The sequence below is a fragment of the Pithys albifrons genome, chromosome Z, assembly GCF_047495875.1.
Source record: "Pithys albifrons albifrons isolate INPA30051 chromosome Z, PitAlb_v1, whole genome shotgun sequence".
Taxonomy (NCBI): Eukaryota; Metazoa; Chordata; class Aves; order Passeriformes; family Thamnophilidae; genus Pithys; species Pithys albifrons.
In genome coordinates, this window is record NC_092497.1 from 2,632,296 (window position 1) to 2,655,980 (window position 23,685).

General features: G+C 42.1%; 1 protein-coding gene across 2 annotated transcripts; it reads right to left on the bottom strand.

Moving 5' to 3' along the window:
- Positions 1–1,093: 1,093 nt before the first annotated feature.
- KATNAL2 (katanin catalytic subunit A1 like 2) lies at positions 1,094–22,451 on the bottom strand. 2 transcript variants are annotated; one of them, XM_071579974.1, is made up of 15 exons: positions 22,385–22,451; positions 21,833–21,999; positions 19,148–19,187; positions 18,635–18,761; positions 17,551–17,661; positions 16,678–16,776; positions 15,856–15,933; positions 12,695–12,793; positions 12,089–12,152; positions 10,657–10,775; positions 9,694–9,785; positions 8,051–8,161; positions 2,916–3,078; positions 1,821–1,923; positions 1,094–1,501 (listed from the first exon to the last, which is right to left on the bottom strand). In XM_071579974.1, the coding sequence occupies exons 1-15, from the start codon at positions 22,447–22,449 to the stop codon at positions 1,362–1,364; spliced, it is 1,578 nt and encodes a 525-aa protein (XP_071436075.1). In that variant the 5' UTR covers positions 22,450–22,451; the 3' UTR covers positions 1,094–1,361. The 2 variants fall into 2 exon arrangements, with proteins under 2 accessions (XP_071436075.1, XP_071436074.1); XM_071579973.1 differs by having other exon boundaries at positions 19,148–19,190.
- Positions 22,452–23,685: the final 1,234 nt, after the last annotated feature.

Here is a 23,685-nt window from a genome sequence, read left to right on the forward strand (position 1 = left end):
AGAGGCACACAAGCCCAAGAAAAGCACTGGGAAAACTGCAAAGAGAGGGGAACTGTTGCCAAGCAAGAGGGAGGGGAGGAGAGTATGAGACCTGAAAGAATGACTTGTTAGAATTTGTGGTGAGAAGACTGCAGGACTCGTGGCAGTGCTGGCTGCTCACCTGGCCATGTGTGTAAGAACAGTCTCCAGAGCCTGGCTGGCATTTACCACTGCCCTGCAAAGACTCCAAAACTCCACTGGGTCCAGTGGAGGGTGACACAGCTGATGAAGGGACTGGAGCATCTTTGTGACAAGGAAAGGCTGAGGGAGCTGGGGCTGTTCAGCCCCCGGAGGAGACACTGAGTGGGGACCTGCCCCATGTCTGTCAGTGTCTGCAGGGGCAGAGGATGGACCAGGTTCTGCTTGGGGGGCCCAGCCATAGGACAAGAGGAATCCGGAGGAACTGATGCCCCAGAAGTTCCACCTGGACATGAAGAAGAACTTCTTCCCTGTGCAGTGACCACTGGAACAAGTTGTCCAGGGAAGGTGTGGAGTCTCCCTCACTGGGGATATTGCAGAACCACCTGGACACAATCCTGTGCCGTGTGCTCTGGGATGACCCTGCCTGAGCAGGGAGGTGCAACCAGATGACCCACTGTGGTCCTTCCCAACCTGAACCCTTCAGGATTCTGTGATTCTGTTTTACAGCTGGCTGTGAACCAGTTGGTAACTACCAATATAGTTTCTAGTTAATTAGCCCAAATCTGCTGATTTTCTACAGTTTTCCTCTAAATTGTTGCCTTTCCCACTTGGGAAATGCCCCAAACCAACAGGAAAGCAACCCATTTGGCATATTAAGGCTCTGAACTCAGCTAAAAACGATGACTAACCAGATCTACATAGCCCTGCTAAGGTCCTGAATTTCACTAAAAACCTGATTGATGTTTCATTAGGAAAAGTGCAGGTCTCTGCTGGTAAAGCCACACTGACTGTGTTGGTCTAGTGAGTCTGAGGAATGGAGAACTACACTAATTGTCTAACTGTTGTTAGTCTTTCTTATCCAGTTCTACCCCACACCTGTACGCAGCTGTCATGAATAAAGACTGAGAAGCAATCAATCTTTTAAGTCTTTATGTATAAAATTGAGGCCGAAGGCTTTGTTGCACTGGAGCTGCCATTACGTTAATACCACAAAGAATGTTTGTAGAATGGTCATTAAACTGGTTAATAATGAATAACCACCCCCCTTCCACTCACCCTCTGACACTTGTCACTGCTTTCTCTTCCCTGAGACAATAGCATTTCCTTCCCCATCCACTCGATCCTTTGGAGGCAAGGAGATGCCACCTTGGAAGTCTTGGAAATTTTGGGGGTGTCTTCTGTCAAACTGACTCAAATTCTCTCTGCCAAGCCATGTACTTTTGGCTTAGATTCTTTGCTGATGGCTTGGTGTGGGTGATCACATCCAGGAAATCAGCTGTTGTGATCATGTCCAGTTGGATCACGGACAAGTTACTGTTACCTAAAGAGAAGAGAATTGAATAAATACTGTTATTATTACCAAAAGACATTTTTTTGTCCCTGCCTAATGCAACACATAATATAGGGATGCAACATAATAAAGTGACATAAAGAAAAAAATGTATTTATGTAGAGAGCTCAGACACTGACAGATTTAAAAGAAGGCCTGATTTTCAGACATTTAGATGTTTTTGATCTGCAGAGTTTAAGTTTTCCAGGCAGATATCAGAGCTCCACCTGCTGGAGTAATATTACCGTTCCTAGAGTTAAGCAGCAGATCGGCATTCCCGGTTCACATTCTGTGCTCAGAGTTGAGGTACCTGGCTGATGATTTTCAAGAGCATCAAATATTTTCCTCACTGGTCTCATGGCTGCTTCTTTGCACACGAGTTTTATGTCTGAGCCAGAGTATCCATCTGTTTCCTGTGATGGGATCAGAATGATGAATTACAGCTTAAAAATCAGACAGGAATACCATTTGCAGGCATGAATATTGTCTGTGTATTTATAGAAAATACTTTTTAAGTCTGCTGCTGTCTGAAATACCTGTATATACACACGTACCTATTTTTATGTGCATCCTCCCCTCCAAATTATATTGCTCAATTTTTTTTGAATGCCCACAATACCTTGTAGGAGCAAGGAAATTACTGGGCATTTTCTCTCTAAACCCTAATTTTCTGCAGGTCAAGTAAAACCCATCTTTCTGTGTCCATCCCCAGCTTTCCTGTTAATAAAGTAACTGTGTTTCCTCATTAGCATTTATGAACCCAAACCCAAGCAGTATTGTCTCTGTGAACAGATATAAAATGAGTCAACTGGGCAAACTGTAAAATATTTAGGGGTTGGTTCCCTGAGCAAACTGATCTAGTGAGTGGCATCACTGCCCAAGGCAGGGAGTTGGAACTAGATGATCTTTAAGGTCCCTCCCAACCCAAACGATTCTAGGATTCTGTGATTCTATTTCCACAGAACTGAATATGTGACAAAGGGCTAAATTAAAGCCTGGGTATCTAGTGAGTCTTTTCACTGTCAAATGCTCTTCTGCAGCAGAGGAGCTGTGACAAACCTTCCCTACACAATTAACTGTTCATTACCCCGATGAATTGCAAGTGCTCCCAGCTTGGTGAGAACAGTGATAAAATGTACTATTGCTGGAACTCTCCCTGTATTTAAGGCTGAAACGCTGGCACAACAGAGAGGACCAGAATACACCACTTTGCAGGCAGAGCTGTGTGAAACCAGTCATTTCCACCTGACGTGCTAGGCCATATGTCCTGCCCATCTCCCTTTGGAGCCTCAGGCTGGGTCACAGCTGGGTACACCAAAGTGCTGTCCCACCCCTCGTTTGCAGGTCTGGCCCAGAAATGCCTCCAGCACGGCGTGGGCACCGTCCCTGCCTCGGTGCTTCCCACCTGGCTCAGCAAGCTGTAATCCAGATCCGTCCTCAGCTTCACACCCCTGGTGTTGCTCAGAGGGGGCAGCCAGTGCTGGATCATCGCCTGCCGAGCCTCTTTACTGGGCAGGTCCACCAGAATCCTCTTCTCCAGCCGCCGCAGCATGGCAGAGTCCAACTCCCTGCAAGCAAAGGGGGAGAGGAACCGTCTCAGCATGTTCCCCATTGTGGGGACGTGGCTTTGACAGCAAGCTCCTCACTGCAGGGACTGGCATTTTTCTGTGCAAAAAAAAAAAAACAACAGAAAAAGGGTTAATTTTCCAGTGTATTCCTGTTCAGCATGTCAGTTATATGCTGGCTTCTGACACTGAGGATTAGCAATAACAATCAGAAGTTGCAGTTTCCATCCCTGGCTCTGGTACTCATCTGCTCCATGTCTCATCAGTAACAACCTCTCCCTTTCTCCCTCTGCTATTAAGGAGACACTACAAATTGTCTGTCTGGGGCACTGTCAGGACTAATTAATTGCTACTTAGTAAGGGATGCTCAGTAGGTATAAAATCCAGACTGATGGCCTTGGATGTGAGGCCATGTATTACAGCAGAACAAGACACCGACCTGAGACTGCTTCTTTAATACAAATGTTAACATGGTTACAAAGGGCCTTATCCTTACAAAGAAGATCATGTGAAGGGTGGACAGGCTGGATAAATGTGTGAGTGAGCAAAAAACTGTGATTCTGTGAATATGAAAACTGATAAAGATGGTTTCCCTGGAAAAAAGGGGTAAGAAAAAGGTTCTGCACAAATGTTTCTCTACTGGCTCTGTTCCATCAGACTCCTTATTCCAGTTTAAAATATAATTCAGTCCTCATACCTACCAAGCAACTTCCATCTAGGGGAAACCCACTTCAATGTGTCTTGTGCAGACAGAAGAACAGGAGTCTTAAGGAGCAGAAATATCCCTCTTTCCAGAAAGGATGTCTCAGTTTGGGAGACCTTGTTCCATGTGCACTGAGCCAGGGCAAATGAATGCAAAGATCAGAAAAACAGATCAATAGGAACCCAGAGGATAACAGGAATTCACTCAGATTTTCTAATCAAGTACTTCTAATCAAGGCCTCAGAAGTAAATATCAGATTTTGTTAATCAATAGCTATCAGTATATGGGTATTATTATTATTGACATTTCTAGGCTGTTTCAGGTGCTGTCCAACATTCAGTGCAATAGCACAGGGTCCCACCCAGGACTCACAGAAAATCACACCCACCTGTTCACCTTCTAAATGTATTTTTCGGCTCAAGTTCTCAAAATTGCTTTGCTTGGCTGGAAATCATTACTCTGGCTGACCAGCCCCTTTGCTGTTCTTTACCCTCATTAACATCCCCCATGTAAAGAGGGCAAAAGTTCTCAGGGTTTTGGAGGTGCCCACACAGGTACTTTAAAAAGCACTTGTAGGCAGAGGCCAACTACAGCCGGTCTCTGCAAACACCCTGGAAATACTCCAAATTATGAAGTTTTCCATGACTCCTCCTGCGTCAGGTCCCCCCAGGATCACAATTTCATGAGCTCTCTATCCATGTTCTGTAAATATGAAGTTGCTCTATTTTTCCCAGAAAAGCTGTGGCTGCCCCATCCTGGAAGTGTCCAAGGCCAGGCTTGGAGCAGAGAAGGTGTCCCTGCCCATGGCAGGGGGTGGAACAAGATGCGCTTTAAGGTCCATCCCAACCCAAACCATTCTGTGGTCCTATTTATCCAGAAAGGTTACAAAGACTTGGCTTGTTGGCTAAAGAGCAAAATAGAGTATTTTTGTTATTTTGTTATTTCTGTTTAGGTTGTTTGCTAAATTGTTTTGTTAGGCAAGGTTAAGTGACATTAACCAGAGCAGAATAATAAGCACTGAGCCAACCAAAATATTCTCTGAAACAACAGCCAGTCAAAGTACTGAAAGATGCTTTTGAAAAGATACACAAAGCTCTGCAGGACCCCTAAGAGTCCGTGGCTTTTCGGAGCTCCCCCAGGTTAACATGAGGAGGCATCACAGGATCACAGAATGGTTTGGGTTGGAAGGGAAGAGTCCATGAGCCCCCACCAAAACTTTACCCACCCTGAGGGTGGGGAGGGAAGAGAAAGCAGCACTGCAATGGAAGCTGAATTAAATGCACTAATTCATTAGAAAACATTCACTATGTGATTAAGGATCATTTCATTCCTTCACTAACGAGGCCTTTATTTTATTTAATTACATTGAATCATTTCAGCAAGTAATTTGTCAATAGAAAAGCTTTGCTGATGAGGAGCAGAAAGCAGCACTGGGCAGCAAGCACAGGCTAAAGAGGAAGATCAATAGCTGCAGTGCAGCTTAGGACAACGTAAAGAGCTTTGTTTAGGCTTCTTTTCACTCATCTAAAAGCAGCTTGGTACCAATTTTTTCTATGATCAATAAATATGCAAGTTAAATAAATCTCCTGAAATCCAGCTTAACAGCAAATGCTTGCAAGAACACAAGGCTGTTGTGAAGCCACAACTTCCCACAGTGGCACTAGGTGGTTTGAAACTTTATGAAATATTCTTGTGGAGTTGGACATTAACTCTGGTGATGGAGGGAAGGCTCAGAGGTGACCTCAGCACTGTCTAGAACTACCTGAAGGGAATTTCCAGCCAGCTGGGGGTTGGTCTCTTCTCCCAGGCACTCAGCAATAGGACAAGGGGGCACGATGGGCTCAAGCTCTGCCAGGCCAAATTTAAGTTGGAGATCAGAAAAAAATTCTTTGCAGAGAGAGTGCTCAGGCATTGGAATGGGCTGCCCAGAGAGGGGGTGGATTCCCCAGCCCTGGAGGTTTTTTAACTGAGCTTGGCCGTGGCACTGAGTGCCATGATCTGGTAAAGGGACTGGAGTTGGACCAAGGGTTGGACTTGATGATCTTGGAGGTCTTTTCCAACCCAATCCATTCTATGACACTATTATTGCTATACAAGCCCTTGATGGCTCTGTACACACAGTGCTGGGCCAGGGCAGGAACCAGCCTAACTTATACAGCTAACTTCTACATAAATTTTAGGTGTCCACACAGGCACTCTCCTAGTTAAAGAGCTATAATGCCCTGGGCAAGCCAAAGAGAGAGGGGCAGATGAAAGTCTCTGGATGTGCTGCCACTTCAGCACTTGAAGTCCATCAGGTGAGGTGCCTGCCTGGCAGCTCTGGGAGCATCTTTCCTTGACTGTATGGGAAACATTAGGGTTTGCATTAGGAAGGAAAATAGAGAGGAAAAAGTGGGGTTGTAGGATGAGGCAAACTGGACTTCTTCCCATGATGGACAGCAAGTCCAGCCTTTACATCAGAAAAAGACTCTGTAATTCTCAAGTGAGTTCTTAGGTATTTGTTTTAATTTATCTAATTTTAATGAGCTGTATGGAAGAATAACACTGCCTAGTTTTATGCAGCAACTGTGCCTCTATGCCTGACTCACAAGGCCATTCCCCTTAAGTTTTCCTACATTCAGAAGAGAGAAATACTTTTAATTACTCTGCTGGTACGTAGATTAGGCCCCTGTTTTGATTTTCAGCTGAGGTTGGGAGTTCTTGAAAGATGATGGACTGGATCAAACACCCCCTTGTTCATCATGCAGGGAACACTGTGTGGCAGAGCTGCCCATGGGGACTTGGAATCTACATCCTGCTTGTTCTCTGAAGGACTCAGGCTTGCCAGCACCAATGGGCCAGGCTTACAGGCCACATGGAACTGACTGAAAATACCATCTTTGAGCCTCAATTCTCAGGCACCAACATCACTTCCATTGTTTAATTCTCTTTTCCTGCACCCTGGGCCTTTCAGCCAGGCCTGCTAAAAAGGGGATCAGCTGAGGAGGGGACTAAAACACTACCACAGACATTGTGAGAGAATCTCATGAGGAGGAACCTCATGAGGAGGTATCTCATGACTGAGAGGTGCCATTGTATGAAAAACAAAATAAAATATGCACGAGGAGTTGAGGGGTTTTTACAAGTACTCAAAAGCAATATGAGGATACACAATCTGTGTCATTCAGACTAGGACACACCCAGCAGCCCCATCTCAGCCCAGAGCTCTTCAGTCACACAGGGAGGCTTTTCCAACATTTCTCCCTCTGGCAACATAGCAAGAATGAGCCAAATATCAGTAATCATGAAAAATAATCCATGAATGAAGCCTGTGTTTTGTGGGTGCAGTGCCTCCTCTGGCTCCCAGCGGGTTTTGGGTGCTCTGCTCCTGCTCTGTGGCTGTCACAATGCAGAGCTGGGTGTCACCTCAATGTCAAATTTCAAGTATAGCCACTTGGAATTTTGCTGATCCACTGTTCACATGGGTCATTCCTGGGAACACCTTCCACTGGGCTCCACCAAACGCTTCCCAGAGCATGGTTTGAAGTTCCCTGGAAACAGGACTCCTGCCTTCTCCTTTTCTAACTCCCAGCTTGCGCTCCTCTGCATGTGAGAGGGGAATAGGCCCAACGAGCTCTGTGTTCCTTTGGGGACATGGGTATCCAGAAAGGCCTCAGTGCTATGAGGATCAGCAACTGCAAACACATTGGCCATGGTGGGCTCTCCTGAGCATCCAGAGTCATTACACTACAAATCTTACCTCCCTCCCTCATCCTCTCCTGGCTGCCTTGTTCCCATCCTGTCCGGTTTGAGAACCAACATGATTAAATGCTCTAATTCCAATCCTAAATTGTTTATTTTTATATACTAAATTATGTTAAGGTAACTGAAGAATTGTGCCCCTCAACTTTTCAAAGTCACATTTGATATCAACAAAATCCAACATTCCTATTTATGGAGTATCCTTCTAAGCACCAGATGTTTTAAGCACCTTAGAGTTCTAGGCTGAAACCCTTCTTAGCTTAAATGTAGTAAATAACTTGCCCATAAATTCAAATACACCATTTTAAATATTAGTAGCTGTAGGACCAGCATATGTTGACTTTATTATGGATTATTCTCATGTGACACAAATAGCAAGAATTGAAGAGTTTAAAAGTAAAAGCTCCAAATTAATCTTTAAATGCTTTAACCAAATATCAAGGCTTTTTCTGCAGAAGTCTAAATAAAATCTTTATCTGTGCTTAGAAGCTCATGAAAATGTATTCAAAATGTACTCTCTGGATCTCTTACCATGGCAGATTGGAAGCTGCTAAAACAAATACAAGATCATCAGATCGGGCCAAGCCATCCATCTGCACCAGTAATTCTGTTTTCATCCGCCGACTTCCTTCGTGTTCACCACTACCAAGATTCAGAGAAATATGATTTGTTCAGTGCATTAAAGTAATCATCTTTATTTATACAGTGTCATTCACAGCAATTGAGCCCCTGTCACAGTTTTGCCCCAGTTCAAAGCATGATTAAGCTCCATTAGCTAACATCTAAGCATTAAAATCAAGCTTTCTAATGATTACTTAAATGGACTCTTTCCAGTGCATTAAAGTGAGGAGAACTCACTATTACTGAATCCAAAGAAAAGATGTATTCTTATTTATTTTTCTTTCATATTAATCTCCACTCAATGCTGACATTTACTGGACAACAGCTAAGGCTTTGATTGATTGACTGATTGATTGATTTACTGATTAATTGATCTATATGAGGGAATTTTTATAATGTGATAGTTGCCATTAAATAACTAGCACACCTACCTATTCAGGGTGGAATTTTAATGTGAGTCAATATTAAGTGGCCACAAGAAAATACACTAACTACTGAATTCAGCACGTTGCAAAAGCAAGTGGAATAATATGCCTTACTGATGTGAATTTAAAAATGAGGCTGGGACCACACAGAAAGGATCCTTCATGAAAAAAAAAAAAAAGAGAACCTAAGCAAAGTCCAACAAATTCTGGCCATGATCCAGGTAATCAATTTTGCAGAAAAACAGCTGGAATTCTTGGTTCCAGATGTGGAGCTCTTGGAAACTCCTGGATCAAGCCCAGGGAAAACATCAGGGCCTTAGATGGTAAGAGCTACACTTCAGGTTTAATGGCTTATTTCTGCAAAGGGAGCCACACATCAGTGCCAACTCAGTACTTAATAAGGATATGTAAAAATACATACATCAGGATAAAAATCCTTATTAAAATATAATCTAGTGATGTTAATGAGAGTTTTTAAAGTTTATATGAAGGCAAAAATTTGGCTGTTAATTTGTATTTATTAACTGAGAATGATTACAAGTAGTATCTTTAAAACAGGGCATATTTTATTATAAATGTAAGCGTATAATATAAACAAATAATACAAATAAAATGAGCTTGTAATAACTGTATTTAAAATCCACTATAATGGGTTCCCAATTGCTGTAACAATACCTTTATCTTTCTCCTGCTCTTTTCCCACCTTTTCAATCAGGTTTTTTTAACTATAAACTGTCTGTACCTTGGATGAAAATAACAATATTCAACCATTACTGCAAGTGGAAGTCCTGGCAGTGCCACCAAAATCTGTCCCATCAATGGAAATGCCACTCCTCTGTGTACACTCCATATTACTCTCCTGTGCCTAAGCTTGTCCAAAGTGTCACAAAATCATCTAACAATTCATGTGTTGTTTCCCCCACCACTGCCTTTATATCCACTTCAAATCCCTTATTTTAAAGTGCAGCACCACTGGTTATACACTCCTGCACCTCCTCCCTTCAGTCTTGCTACACCTGTAGCTCCTTTCTCACCCTCACACAACCTCCTTCACTCTCCCTTCTCTTCTGTGACTGAAACAACCACTACACCCCTCTCTTCCAACCCCCAGAGTGGCCCACCAGTTACCCAGCAGAAGTGCCTCTTTGACTCATGACTGACTCCAGCTCATCCAGGAAAATTGTGGAAGGAGCGTGATACCGGGCGAGCTCAAACAACACCTGTTCAGGGAGAAGAGTAAATGTGAAAGATACCCTGACACAAAAAGGCATCAAGGGCCACTGGCATAAAAGATAAATAACAGCACCCACGTTCCAAAGGATATTGCTGGGAAAAACCTCTGGGTAGGCTGAGGGTCCCTGAATCCTCTCAAATTCTGAGAGGTTTGTAAAGGAGATATAAAGAACACAGCCTTGTAATCCTGTCTTTATGTGTAAATCTTTCTGGCTAAATCCTACCAGAGCACCCTGAGAATAATGGGATAGAAGAAAATGATCCATCAGAGGATTCTGGGAACTCCTAAATTGTTATCAGAGATTAAACATGTGCCTTTTATTGTTACTCCATTTGTAGTTTTGTTGGTTTTTTGTGTTTTTTTAATAAGGAATTGAAAAAAACCTTCAAGTCAGCTGAACCATAATGAAAGAAAATGGACTGATTTTCTTGATATGTATCAAGTGTTATTTTGGTTTGTTTTCTTGGTGAAAGCAAACATAAACTGCTTGACCAATCAAGATTATAAAAGGGACCATTAGGCTGACACAAAAAATGTGGATCTGCCCGATGGAGAAAGAAGTTTCAACTGGCTTGTCTGTCTGTTCTTCAGTGAGTGAAAGACCTTTGCTGACTTTGGAACATCTGCTTCATCTTACATCACAGACTCAAATTCCACAGTAAGAATCCATTATGAGACTTCTGCAGAAGTGATGTTACTCCCATTTTAAGGACTAGGTAGGAACAAAGTCATGTGTAAGTCAGGAAACATTATGAGTACCAGAGAAGTATTTGCTTTCCAGTTCTGAGTTAAACCCCAGTTCTTCAGGAGGGAACCTGATGTTTGTAAATTGTAACGAATGAGGGCATAATTCTTACCCGGACAAGTTTTTCTGAATCACCTCTCCATTTGCTGACAATGGTGGATGCTGATATGTTGAAAAAGGTTGTATTGCACTCTGTGGCAACAGCCTTAGCAAGCAAAGTTTTTCCAGTACCTACAAACAACAGTGTTTGCAAAATTCACTCACTACAGGAATACAATGCAAATGTTTGAGTAATTCCCTTTATTATACTGTCAGCCAGATAAAATCAGTAAAAAAGTCATAGTATGGTTTGGGTTGGAAGGGCTGTAAAGTCCATCTTGTCCCAGCCCCTGCCATGGGCAGGGACATCTTCCACTAGCCCAGGTTGCTCCAAGCCCCATCCAACCTGGCCTTGGACACTTCCAGGGATGGGGCAGCCACAGCTTCTCTGCCCAACCTGTGCCAGGGCCTCACCACCCTCACACCCAGCAATTCCTTCCCAATATCCCATCCAACCCTGCCCTCTGGCACTGGGAAGCCATTCCCTGTGTCCTGTCCCTCCATCCCTTGTCCCAGGTTCCTCTCCAGCTCTCCTGGATCCCCTTTAGGCCCTGGCAGGGGCTCTCAGGTGTCCCTGGAGCCTTCTCTTCTCCAGGTGAGCCCCCACAGCCTGGCTCCAGAGCAGAGGAGCTTCAGTCCTCAGAAGATTTTGTGGCCCTTCCAGGATCATCTGGAGAAACTCAAGTACCACAGCCCTGCAAATGCATTTCCCAGATTCTGAAGTAGTACAAGCTGACATGGTCAGTTGCCTTCTCTGGCAAGTGCATTTAACATTCATAGGAACAAATGGAATTCGCTGCAGTGACAGCCTGTGCAACCTGAGTCCCTTTCAGCCACACTCACAGTGGTACTGCTTGTGTCCAGGTGGAGCTGAGGGAGCAGGGAAGCTGTGCTGACAGCAAAACCACCCAGTTAGCACAGCAGAGGGCAAAGCTTCCACCCCATTCCCAAAATAACCCCTAAAAGCAGAAGAAAGGAAGGAAATTTTCACCAAGGAAATGAGTCCATGACAGATTTATTCACATATCATTGGATCAGATCGTGCTTAATTTGATTAATCTGGTCCAAGCTGAGTAAAAACAGACATATGAGTTTTTGTGCCTCTGAATTGTTGGTATAAGCACTGTTTCTGTAAGACTCGTGTAAAAACAGTCAATGCTCACAGGAAAGGCCAGGTTTGAGTGTCAGAGATAGACATAATCACCCAACATTCTCTCTTTTTAATTCATGTTGCAGAACATGTTCTTTTTTAACACATTTGATCTAAAAACCCTGGAGGTTTTTAAGGTGGGGTTGGATTAAGGGTTGAACTTGATGATCTCGGAGGCCTCTTCCAACCCAACTGATTCTATGATTCTATGATTTAATTATCATCAGTGATTTATCCATGGGACAAAACCAGAAGCAATGATAAACACACAGATATGGTATAAAGCACTTCATACCTGGTGGTCCATAGAGCAGTAATCCTTTCCAAGGGGACAGAATGCCAGTAAACAGCTCTGGGTACTGTGGAAACAGAAAAGTAATTCAGGGATTAAAAATGTATCATCTGTAAAAAACTGGAAGAGATTCTAGTCCCCCCCTTCACTGCTTCTAACACACTCAGGAAACATAGGAGATCAGAAGAGGGGCATAAAAACACAGCAAAACAATGGAATATATATGACCTGTGTACTGAGAAACATAGTGAATTTACCATTTGAAATCTGTTCTGATTTTTTCAAGTGCAATTGATTTGATATTCTATTTTGTAAGTAATTTTTCATGGAATTAGGATAGGCCAAAACCAGCACTTCTTACATTGTCAAAGGTGCCAAAAATTGGACCTAACACTTACAATTTTAATACTGAAAGGCCATGTTTCTGTAGGAAGTGCAATTTCAGATGGAACAGGAATATATCCAATACAAAACAGGAACAGGAGTAGTTCTAACATGAACTTCTCATGAAAGAAAAGAAATAGCAGAACACTAAAGCAACACTCTAATTAGAAGGAAAATGCTAAAGAGCCCAGCACTGGTTTTCTCAAAACTGTTCAGGACTTTTACCTTTATGGGATAAACAACTGCTTCCTTGACCAGCCTTTTAGCTGCATCCAGTCCTATAATATCATCCCACTTCACGTTTGGCTTATGGAGATAAATGTCCTGCAACACACATCACATCTCGTTAGTAAAACTCCTCCTGCACTGGGATAATGACCTCTGGCAAAGTAAAAGGATTAACTCAGTGATAAAATAAAAGTGCTGCTAAGTGATACAAGCTGTGTTATTTAACCCTACATGCCAGGGACCTCCCAAGAGGAAAGCATACCCAGCAATCAGTTCCCTCAAGCTTCCCCTCCAGCCCTCAGTTTTCCTAATGAATTCCTGCCAAATGTGTGTGCTGGGCAGATCATTCTCAGATCTGTCTTCTCTGGGTTTGGCTCAGTAGCCAACCAACATATGAAGAGCTATCATGATATGAAGGTTCACCAACCCTATATATTTTGCCTCTGTTGCTGGCAAGTATGAGATGTTTAAAAAAGAACTATAAGGAATAGCATGGACAGGTTGGCTCAAATTTGCATCCATCAGTGGACTTCAACTGAACTCAAATAATTCCAATTCCATCCTAGTCTTTGAGTTCAAACACTTTTTGACATTCATTCTTCAGAAGATTTCTCTTCCCTATTTTTACAATGTGTTTATTCCACAGCTATGAGTTCCACACTTCAATCATGTGCAATGTGAAAATACTTTTGTTTTTTTTTTTAAATTGATGCTGAGTAACTTTATGGCTGCACCGATTACTTACATTATTACTCATGTTATAAGTAACACTGAAAAACTGCTATTTACTCCACACTAGGCAAGATTTTATCAGCTGCAAGAAAAGCTGTGAGAAACTCTGCAACAGGAGGAAAGTTTTCCCTTAAGCTTCTATCAAAAGATAGTCGGTAATTAGTCTATGCCCTGAAGCAGTCACTAAATTAATTTCATTTAATTTATCAAACTTTCCAAATCTTCTATGAATCTTTCCATTTGCCTTATAAAAATTTTGTGGCTTTTCGTTCCAGAGGCTAATTGTTCTGCAAAAAATATCATATCAAATACAAATACTAAGGATAAATTCTGCTCTCCAATAAAAACAGTCCCTACAGACTGAAGAAAAATTATGTGCTTGTATCCAAGGGGAAAAGTTGATTTAATACAATTAGAAAAAAATATTTATATAGAGTAGATTACACTTTCCCTTTCTATTAACAGCAAATTAGGGTGAATCAGATTTCTGATATTAAGTAGAGGCTTCCATAACTATTTCCAAATTAAATTGTATTGTGTTATGAAATAGATACCATGTGCTCTTTATTTTTATTGATTTATACTGTCAACTACCCCAGCAACTAGAACATACAGTAATGAAGCACAGTAGAAAAGGTACACAATAATGAAGGGAGAGCAACTGTATTGCTTTTTTGCTAATGCAGCAGCAGGAACAACACTGTTTTAAAGGTTTATCATAAATTAAACACCAGTGAAGTGAAATGAATGAGAATTTTCTTACTTTAAGGTTGGAAATTTCTTAAGATTTCAATTTACTAAACTTCAAATGTAAGACTTGCAGACCAAGAATTTGGGCCATGCACAGCTATAAAAATCAGCCAGCAGAAGTATTCAGGGCTTTCCAAACAGATGATACAAGTATGTGGGAGCAACAGCTGACACCATTTCAGATGTCTGCATCCAGAAAGACTCACAACACTACCAAATATTGTGATACTATGAAGCCTTTTGGATGATGCCTCATCCAAAGGTGATGCGTGCAAAGCTGCTTTGTAGCCACTGATCCTCAACCCAGGAATGAAACAAAACGGTGCTGACCACATGGTGGAATCCTCCACCTGTCAGACTTCCCAATGTGGACTATAATCCCCAGTCTGCCCTGGGATACAGTGCATCACTGATGCTGCTCATGCAGCAGGGCACTGCTTGTATTGCCTACAGCTACAGCAGCTCTGAACTGCCCCAATCAATAAAAGACAAGAGTCCAGGCCATGCACACAAAGCACAGCACAAAGCAAAGCACAGGACCAGAACCAGGCCAGTGGCCCCTGTGCTGTGCCAGTCATGGGGTGTCACAGCCCCAGGGCACTGCCTGTTCCTGTGCTGGCACTGCTGAGACACCTCCAGTGCTGGGGCAGTTCTGGGCCCCTCAGACAGGAGAGACATGGAGGGGCTGGAGCGTGTCCAGGGAAGGGAACGGGGCTGGGAAGGGGCTGGAGCAGCAGGAGTGGCTGAGGGAGCTGGGGGGGGCTGAATCTGGAGAAAAGGAGGTTCAGAGGTTCAGGGGGGACCTTCTCACTCTCTGCAACTCCCTGACAGGAAGGGGGAGCCAGGGAGGGTCAGGCTCTGCTCGAGGGAACAGGGACAGGAGGGGAGAGAATGGCCTCAAGATGTGCCAGGGGAGGGTCAGGTTGGACATTAGGGAAAATTTCTTCATGGAAAGGGTTATTAAGTCTAGGAACAAGCTCCCAGGGCAGTGGTGGAGTCCCCATCGCTCAAGGGATTTAAAAGCCATGTGGATGTGGCACGTGGGGACATGGGTTAGTGGTGGCCTTGGCAGTGCTGGGGAATGGTTGGACTTGATGGTCCTAGAAGATTTTTCCAACTAAAACAGTTTTGTGATTCTATGATTCTAAACAGTGCAGAATTATCAGGGGTTAGTAATTTTTGTACATTGTATCTAGTAAATACATTCAGAATTCAGATATTGGTGTGACACTGCCATGCTGACTCAAGACCAATGCCTTGAATGGAAACTGCACTCATAGGGCTGGATCAAGGTTTTTCCCTCCATTTGACCCCAGTTAGATAATACATCAGATAATAGTTAGTATTAGCTAATATATTTAAATCTCTTTCCAGAGAACTATTGTACTTTTTCTGCAGAAAAAGAACAAAGGGAAAAGCCACACAGTTCCCACAGCACAATTAGATTACATGTTCTCTATTAGAAGGGAATGGTCTTAATCACTTATTCCCACTGTGTACCAAAAAGAAATATGGTTACTTGTAAAGAAATGACTTGTTGGAAGTTGTATGAAAAGAAAACTAGATGCATATTCAAGAATAAGCACTCTCAGTCACAGCAAAAAGAAACAAACAGCATTCTCAGATGACAAAGATAACCAACACCTCTATACAAGGAAATGGAGATCTGATCTTACTCTGCTTACAACCATTGCAAGTTCCCTCATCTCACCAGTCATGCCAGAAAAAGCACTAAGGGGTTTCAATAATCTTTCCTAAAAGAGAAAAACATAAATTCTTGTCAGACTTCAAATATTTTTAGACAGACAGACTATTAAATACTTTTTAAAAAGCTGACACATGGTAATATCAACTCTTAAAGCCATAGAAATATGGATAATAATAAACATTTTGAAGTAATCCCTTTTTGCAATAAGTCATCTTTTCCTCTGATACAATCTAATCCTGAATTTACCTTAAAATGAGCAGCTCTCTTATTTAACTTACAGTTCTAACATGCCCTACATAGATTAAGAAGTGGGTCACTGAATGAAAAATGCAATGGTGGGTCACTGAATTGTCACATTCTCTGTTTTGAAGGTCTCTTCCAGTGTACCAGTTGTTCCAGGGCACCGTGTGAGCTGCACACACTGTCTGACAAGCTCTGGCTTGTGACAAGGAGTGATTACTGAAAATTTGCCTCAATCATCTAAACTTCAGAATTTCATCCTCAAAAGTTCTGCAGGTTTCTGAAATTATTATTTCTTTTTTTCATCATAAGGTATCATTTCTATTTGTTGCCTACTTGCATGTCCAAAGAGTAAACAACTGTCAACAAATTAGACCACTGTCAATATGACAGTCCCTTCCAGAATGAAATACCCCTTTCAACAATCTAAGCCCTTTTTGAGCACTTGGGAACAAAGACAACTTTTTTGCAGTATTTTATTTAGTTTATTTTGGTTATGTAAAACTCATTTGCATATTAGCTGGATGGAAATAGGAGCAGAACCACTTACTGAGGGATCCGGATCACAGTTAAGGCTGTTCAAGGGAATTCCATTTGCTGACATGCTGACAGCATCCTGAATCATCCCATGGGAGTCAATTACTCGGCTCTAAAAGGAGAAAATAGTGTTGTAATAGGCTTTACCCACAATGGTAGCTCTACATTGGACCAAATCTGGTTTGCAGTTACAGCAATGGGTTTCCTTGCTGCATATACAGTTGTAATTAAGGCAAAAAGCAGACCACAAAACCTGTGGTAGCAAGAGGGGTGGAACACACATCTCAGCCATTGGAACAATTTAACTGAAGGACCTCTTATCATCTCTTTCAGGAATGCAAAACTTATCCTAAATTTTAGCTGTTACCACTGGGTTTTTAAAAAGAAATATTCTTCCAACTTGAGTATATTGTCCCAGGCACTCAGCAATAGGACAAGGGGGCACGGTGGGCTCAAGCTCTGCCAGGGGAAATTGAAGTTGGAGAGCAGAAAAAAATTCTTTGCAGAGAGAGTGCTCAGGCATTGGAATGGGCTGCCCAGAGAGGGGGTGGATTCCCCATCCCTGGAGGTTTTTCAACTGAGCTTGGCCGTGGCACTGAGTGCCATGATCTGGTAAAGGGACTGGAGTTGGACCAAGGGTTGGACTTGATGATCTTGGAGGTCTTTTCCAACCCAATCCATTCTATGATTCTATGATTCTATACTGAAATATTATTTAATGCAAATAGAGCTTCCTATGCAAGGAATTGTTACCCAAACCATTAAAAAACTGACCCTTCAGCAGACTATACAGGAATGTTTTATATAAAAATAGAAAGCTAACAATCGATGTTTTTAAAAACCTGTGTGATTTTTTTCTACCACAAATTTCTGATAAATCACATACCAGGTTTCCACTAGCCTTTCTTGGGTGAGTGCTGTCTCCTCCAGGTTTGCTGATTGCTGAGATGCTTAAGCCAAAGTCAGACTGAGCCAGAGTAACTGCATTGTCACTATTCTAAAAAAAAAAAGTAAAGTTAATAAAAGATGTATTGCCAAGGAGATGAATTGAAGATATTACATCATAGGTATCATCCCACCTCTTTATACAGACCCAGATGAACTGTACAATACATGGCAGTTCCCAGAGTAATCCCATATTTGTCAGACAAGCACCACTTACATTTAGTCAGACTTCATCTGACTGGTGACAGCAGCCTCAGCTCTAGAGTCAAGTTATTTCATGTGCAGAGCAGAAAACTGCATTTACACAGTTCTAAGAAACTCCAGTTATGAACAGTGGAAAGGACAGGCAAGTGTAAGGCACAGCATGTCATCTCAGCCATTTCAGGATTACATATTCACTTCACAGCAGTTATTGCTGGAAAATCCAAAAGGTGATGTTTTGGGGTTTATTGGTGGTGAGAAGAGGTCAGAGATTAATTACTCTTGGTGAAGAAATACAGACAAGCCCTTCAAAAATAGCTGGAACAGACAAAGTGCTTTCCCCCCAACCTGCTATGCCTGGACCACTCTCTGTAAGAGATAACAATAAAGTAGATTTCACAGTAATCTTAACAAAATATGACTCTCAAAACTGAAAATCCCAGGGCCAAATTACTCCCCAGTGTCAAACATGTTACACACTGTGAAAATGCTTACAACTCACACCAGACTTTCTATCTGATTTGTTTGTCTTGCATTCTGGCACTGAAGGATGAACATGCTGATGTTAATGGGAAAGCTCTGATTTCTTTTAGTGTAGGTTGGATTATTTAGCTCATCTTCCTCCCACTTTTGCCTGTGACTTGCCCCACAACTCCCAGCCAGAAAGCATCTTCTCTTCAAGTCTTGCACCTACCGTGCTTTAATTACATAATCAGTGAAGCCCATTAGTTGCACCATTATTAATGGTGTCATTACATTACATATTAATTGGCATGTCACATTAATTTCAACTGTAAGGCTACCAAGATAAAATATGTTTAAACCTGTCCAGGGCTCTCCTTGGTAGATGATTTAGATTCTGTTGTACTCCCATAAGTTTTTGACAGAGGTTGTTGCACTGTCTGTTGTTTGAGCCTTGGTACATTCTGAGAAGAGCTTGCTGCTCTAGAACTGGAAAAAAGAAATTAACAGCTTTCCCAAGTCCTTTTTTTCCTTCCAAATACTTAAATATTGAAAGACAAAGTTTTCAAATAAAGCATTTTTGGGCCAACTTTGCTGCCACTGAAATGAAGGCATCAATTTCAATTACAGCAGAGTTTAATCATTTATTTACTAACACCCCACCCCACCTTAACCACATTGCAGAAACTGTAAATATTCTGCCTGTACATTTGGGAAATGAGCCTCTGTTTTCCTCTAACACATACAGAAAAAAAGTGCACCACACAGTCAGCAGCACAAGCCTGGGCTTTAGTATTCCTATGGTACGACAATATTATTTTAACATATTGTTTTTATAGAAAAATTTTCTGCCCAAAAAACCACCTTTCTCTTACCTTCTTGCTTTTGCCCTAGTTTGCAGCCGTTGTTTATTTTCTGCTGTGGCAAAATCAATATTAAAATGGAAAATAATTAAGGATATTAAAAAAGGTAACTTGATTTTTCCACACCCCCCCCTTCAAAAATATTTTTAGAGCACACATTAATGACCTTGGAAATAACAATGCATAAAGAGGAACACTGTGATTATAAGCACTGCAAGCTTGCAAAAACTTTTTGAAAACAAACTGATATTGGTGAGAGCAGTTTTGCTTCAAGCTTGTTCCAGTTTAGGCTCATTCAGTCTTTGGTTTCTCTGCTTACTTTTTAAAACCAGTATCATGTTCCCAGTAAAATGGACACTACCAGAAATTAGATTAAGCACCATAATTTAATATATTGCACAGAATGGCAATTTAATGCTAATAATTTTTTCATTGCTGAATTGGGAAGTATGAACTTGCTTTACTCCTCTTTAAACAATCAAGTTCAACAAAACAAGGCAGAACAAAAATCCCATTGCAATGGAGGTTATCAGACTACGTTATTTTTTGCATTTATATAATTTGAAACAATTTCTGTCAAAAAAAGCTTTTTCCACAAAATGTCAAACTTGCCAAGCCCAGATGTGAACTCACAAAGCTGAGGGTTTGTGTCCCACCAGCATCACCCTGGTTCCAAACCACATCTCCCCTCAGTGTTCTCTGTACTGTGCTCTTCCATTAAAGATTCTCACACACTTATATACAATAATCCTTCCCAGACAGTTATTTCCCTGAAAGAGCTTGGAAATACGGAGGCAGCAGAGCCCATAGATAAACTTCTAATAATGTGGGTATGTCTACAACACTTCCAACTGGAATCCAGCATGGAAATGACCAAGTTAGTTCTGTAGGTCGTGCAAAGAGTGTTGCAAAGAATTTAGTAGGGAGGAGTATCACTGTTATGGGTTTAGCTAGGCAGGCCTAAATTTAGGCTTTGGAGTTCAGACTAAGCCTGGGACTGTTGGCTGACTTGAGCTGGGCTGGGCTAGCTGACAGCTGACTTCTTCTAGCCAAGAGTATTCCATATTATATTTCTGACATCATCTCCAAGGGGTAAGAGCCAGTGTGGGAGTGGCTTGGTCAGTTCCTTCCCAGCTGTGGTCCCAGAAGACACACTGGGCCATCCCAGGAGGGATGGGGAGGCCCAGGCCCAGCACCGGATCACCACCATGTTATCTTAGGGAAGTAAAATGTTTGTTCTTAGTTTTAGTCTCTGCTTAAGTCTGTCTCTGGGGAATTGACTTGTCTAGAGTGATTTGTTTGTAGTTAGAATGGTGGGACTTGTGTTCACTCGGGAGTGGGAAGTTATTTCTTGTTCTGTCTAAATTGTGTAAGTGTGTGTTATGTTGTAGTTTAATTTTTCTCTTTGTGTATAAATACATATAATTAGTTTAAGCATTAAACCTTGTTTGAGAGGGTTTTTTCCTTTCCTCCCTTTTCTCAGCAGGGGGAGGGAAGCTCTGACTCTGTTGGGCAGTTGGCATTTTGCCAGCTCAAACCAAGACAACCACCAAGCCTTTTGTTTAGATACACCTGTCTGACCATGGACACATTCAGGGCACCTTGCAAAGTACATGCAGGAGAGGAGGCTGCTTGCACTTCAGGGGAAAAGGATGATGCCTCTCTGCCAGCACAGTCACGGCTCTGAGCTTGGGTAATGGCAGAGCACGCCAAGTCTGAGTCGCTTTCCTGACCAAAATATGAACACTGAGAGCTTTTAAGTGTTCAAGAGTAGCTCTCTAGGAATTATTTTTTCACTTAGATCACAGATTGAGCCTTGACTACCACTCAGCTTGACTAAGATGTGAAAAAATGCTTTGTAATACATTTTCATTCTTGATTCATGACAAATCCCTTTGGTTTTGTCTCGCAAGGCTGTTCCTTTTTGCACAAACACCAATCAATCAGTTCTAGAAGCACGTTATCTTCACCATGCAAATAATCACAGAATCCTTCAGGCTGGAAAAGCCCTTCAAGGTTATTGAGTCCAACCATTTCCCCAGCACTGCCAAGGCCACCATCTCCCCATGTCCCCAGTTGCCACATCCACAGACCTTCCAAATGCCTGCAGGGATGGGGCCTCCACCATCACCCTGGGCAGCTGTGCCAGGGCTGGACAACCCTCTCCATGAAGAAATTTTTCCTAATGTCCAATCCAAACCTGTATCCTACAAGCTCTTCATCACTGATTCTTACACAGTTGTTCTTATGGCTTCTCTGAGTTACATTTTATACTCAAGTGCAAAACCATTCAGGCTCTTGGGGTCATAACAGAATGCTCATATTCTGATTTGCCTTATTTTGTATCATTCATTTATACCTCAGACTTACTAGTCTCTCTCCATGAGAATAAAGTGAATAAATGTATCTATGCCATAATCCTTTGTGCTTAGCTCACATTTTCCACTATCAAAGCAGTTTTTTAAAAGACAGAAAAACGCCACATTTTAGTTCCTCTACATAATGAGATGGGAGAGCACAAGGGCTCAAAGCTCCATCTCTCAACTCTTATGTCTTCTGTGCTACAACTACAGATCTGTAGCTGTAAGGGTTGGAACAATAAATGCTAGCATACACAAAAAGGGCTGTTAGCATATCAGGCAAATATATATTTTAGGCTTTGGAGTCAAAAGTTTTCCTTTTGGAACAGTCACATACCAGTGTCCACGACCTTTTTAGTAATTTTAGGATACTTTTGAAATTTTACGAAGTAATAACTTTCATATTCCATCAAAATTGTCTCAAGATCAACGTTGTCACAAACTTCAAAGCCACGTAAACTTAATTTTGTCTCTTGTTCCAAAGCATTTGCAGCATCAAAATATCTGGTAATTTCAAAAAAAGAAACAAAGATCAAAAAACTGAGAGTCATTATCTGACTGATTTTTGAGAGAAAAAGCAAACTATGGCATTACTAAGTATATGGTATCTTTAACTTGCTCTATTTATTAGAGAAGTATAAACTTTATTTAAAAAACCTTTGCTGGTTGATCTAAAGTATTTTTAAATTAAATATGACATTTTGTTCCAGAAACTGAAATAATTCAGCAAAGTAAACTGCCAAGAGGTATAATAGTAGTTGACCTCTTTCTCAGATCAGCCCAAAGGGCCATGATGTCCATCCACCCAACAGAGGACAGAAGGACACAGTACAGGAGGTCAGACACACACAATCCCACCATGCAGAGCACTGTTATTTAAAAAACATACCCTTCCTCCATTAAATAATGCAAAATTAGAATGAGGAGATTTTTCCGACGAGCTTCTGTTCTCATCTCCTCCTGTGAATTAAGACAGAACTCTAGATCAAATGTAATATTCTCTTTATTGCTGTAAACAGCATCTAAATGTAGCCTGTGGAAACAAACAAATTAAGACAACAGCATGTAAGAACTGTAAAACAACTCACTGTTAATAAACACAAGGAAAGTGGTTTTCAACCTAATTTTTCTTACACATTATCAGGGCTACTGGAGGCGTAGAAGCCTTTTCCTAGAGAAGAGAAAAGACTCTGAGGTTGAACAAATAACCCATTTCCCTTGTTATGGTTATGGATCTCCAGCATGTTCAGGCTGCTGAGAATTCCAGGGCAGGACGCTTGGAAACCTCAATGCAGAGTGTCTCCAGGCACTGTCCAAGAAAACCTCATAGAATCATAGAATAGATTGGGTTGGAAAAGACTTCTGACATCATCAAGTCCAACCCTTGGTCCAACTCCAGTCCCTTTACCAGATCATGGCACTCAGTGCCATGGCCAAGTTCAGCTGAAAAACCTCCAGGGATGAGGAATCCACCCCCTCTCTGGGCAGCCCATTCCAATGCCTGAGCACTCTCTCTGCAAAGAAGTTTTTTCTGATCTCAAATTTCCCCTGGCAGAGCTTGAGCCCATTGTGCCCCCTTGTCCTATTGCTGAGTGCCTGGGAGAAGAGACCAACCCCCACCTGGCCAGAACTTCCCTTCAGGGAGTTCCAGACAGTGCTGAGGTCACCTCTGAGCCTCCTCTTCTCCAGGCTAAACACCCCCAGCTCCCTCAGCCTCTCCCCACAGCCCTTGTGCTCCAGTCCCTTCTCCAGCCTCGTTGCTCTTCTCTGGCCCCGCTCCAGCCCCTCAATCTCTTTCCTCAACTGAGGGGCCCAGAACTGGGCCTCGAGCTCCAGCCTGGCTGAGTCCTCCCCTTGCAACTGGAAACTTGTTCTCTGAGTGCTTGGAGAAGTAGGGCTGGAAAACAGGCCTGGAATCTGCATGACTCTACTACAAAGACCAGCTCTATAACACTGTTGGCACCCCCCATTCCATGGGCCTTGATTTATAAACGGAGCAAGTGAAACACAGACACTTGTAGATTGTAGTGGATTGGGGTAACACCAAACTTGCATGATTTTAACACAGGAGTGACCAAAGCCATGTCTCAACATGCAGAAATTTCAATGTGGAGTGAGTCCCATGGGTTTCTTGACACAGATTAGAGAACCAAAAGTCATTCAGAAACACTTCAGCAATGAAAAATAATG

Coding starts and splice junctions, on each gene's coding strand:
- KATNAL2 (XM_071579973.1), bottom strand. CDS start 22,449: ATGAGAACAGAAGCTCGTCGGAAAAATCTCCTCATTCTAATTTTGCAT. Junction 9,786..10,656: donor ATTCAGAAAAACTTGTCCGG/GTAAGAATTATG, acceptor CTCCCTGAACAG/GTGTTGTTTGAGCTCGCCCG. Junction 1,924..2,915: donor ATTACAGCTTGCTGAGCCAG/GTGGGAAGCACC, acceptor ATCCCATCACAG/GAAACAGATGGATACTCTGG.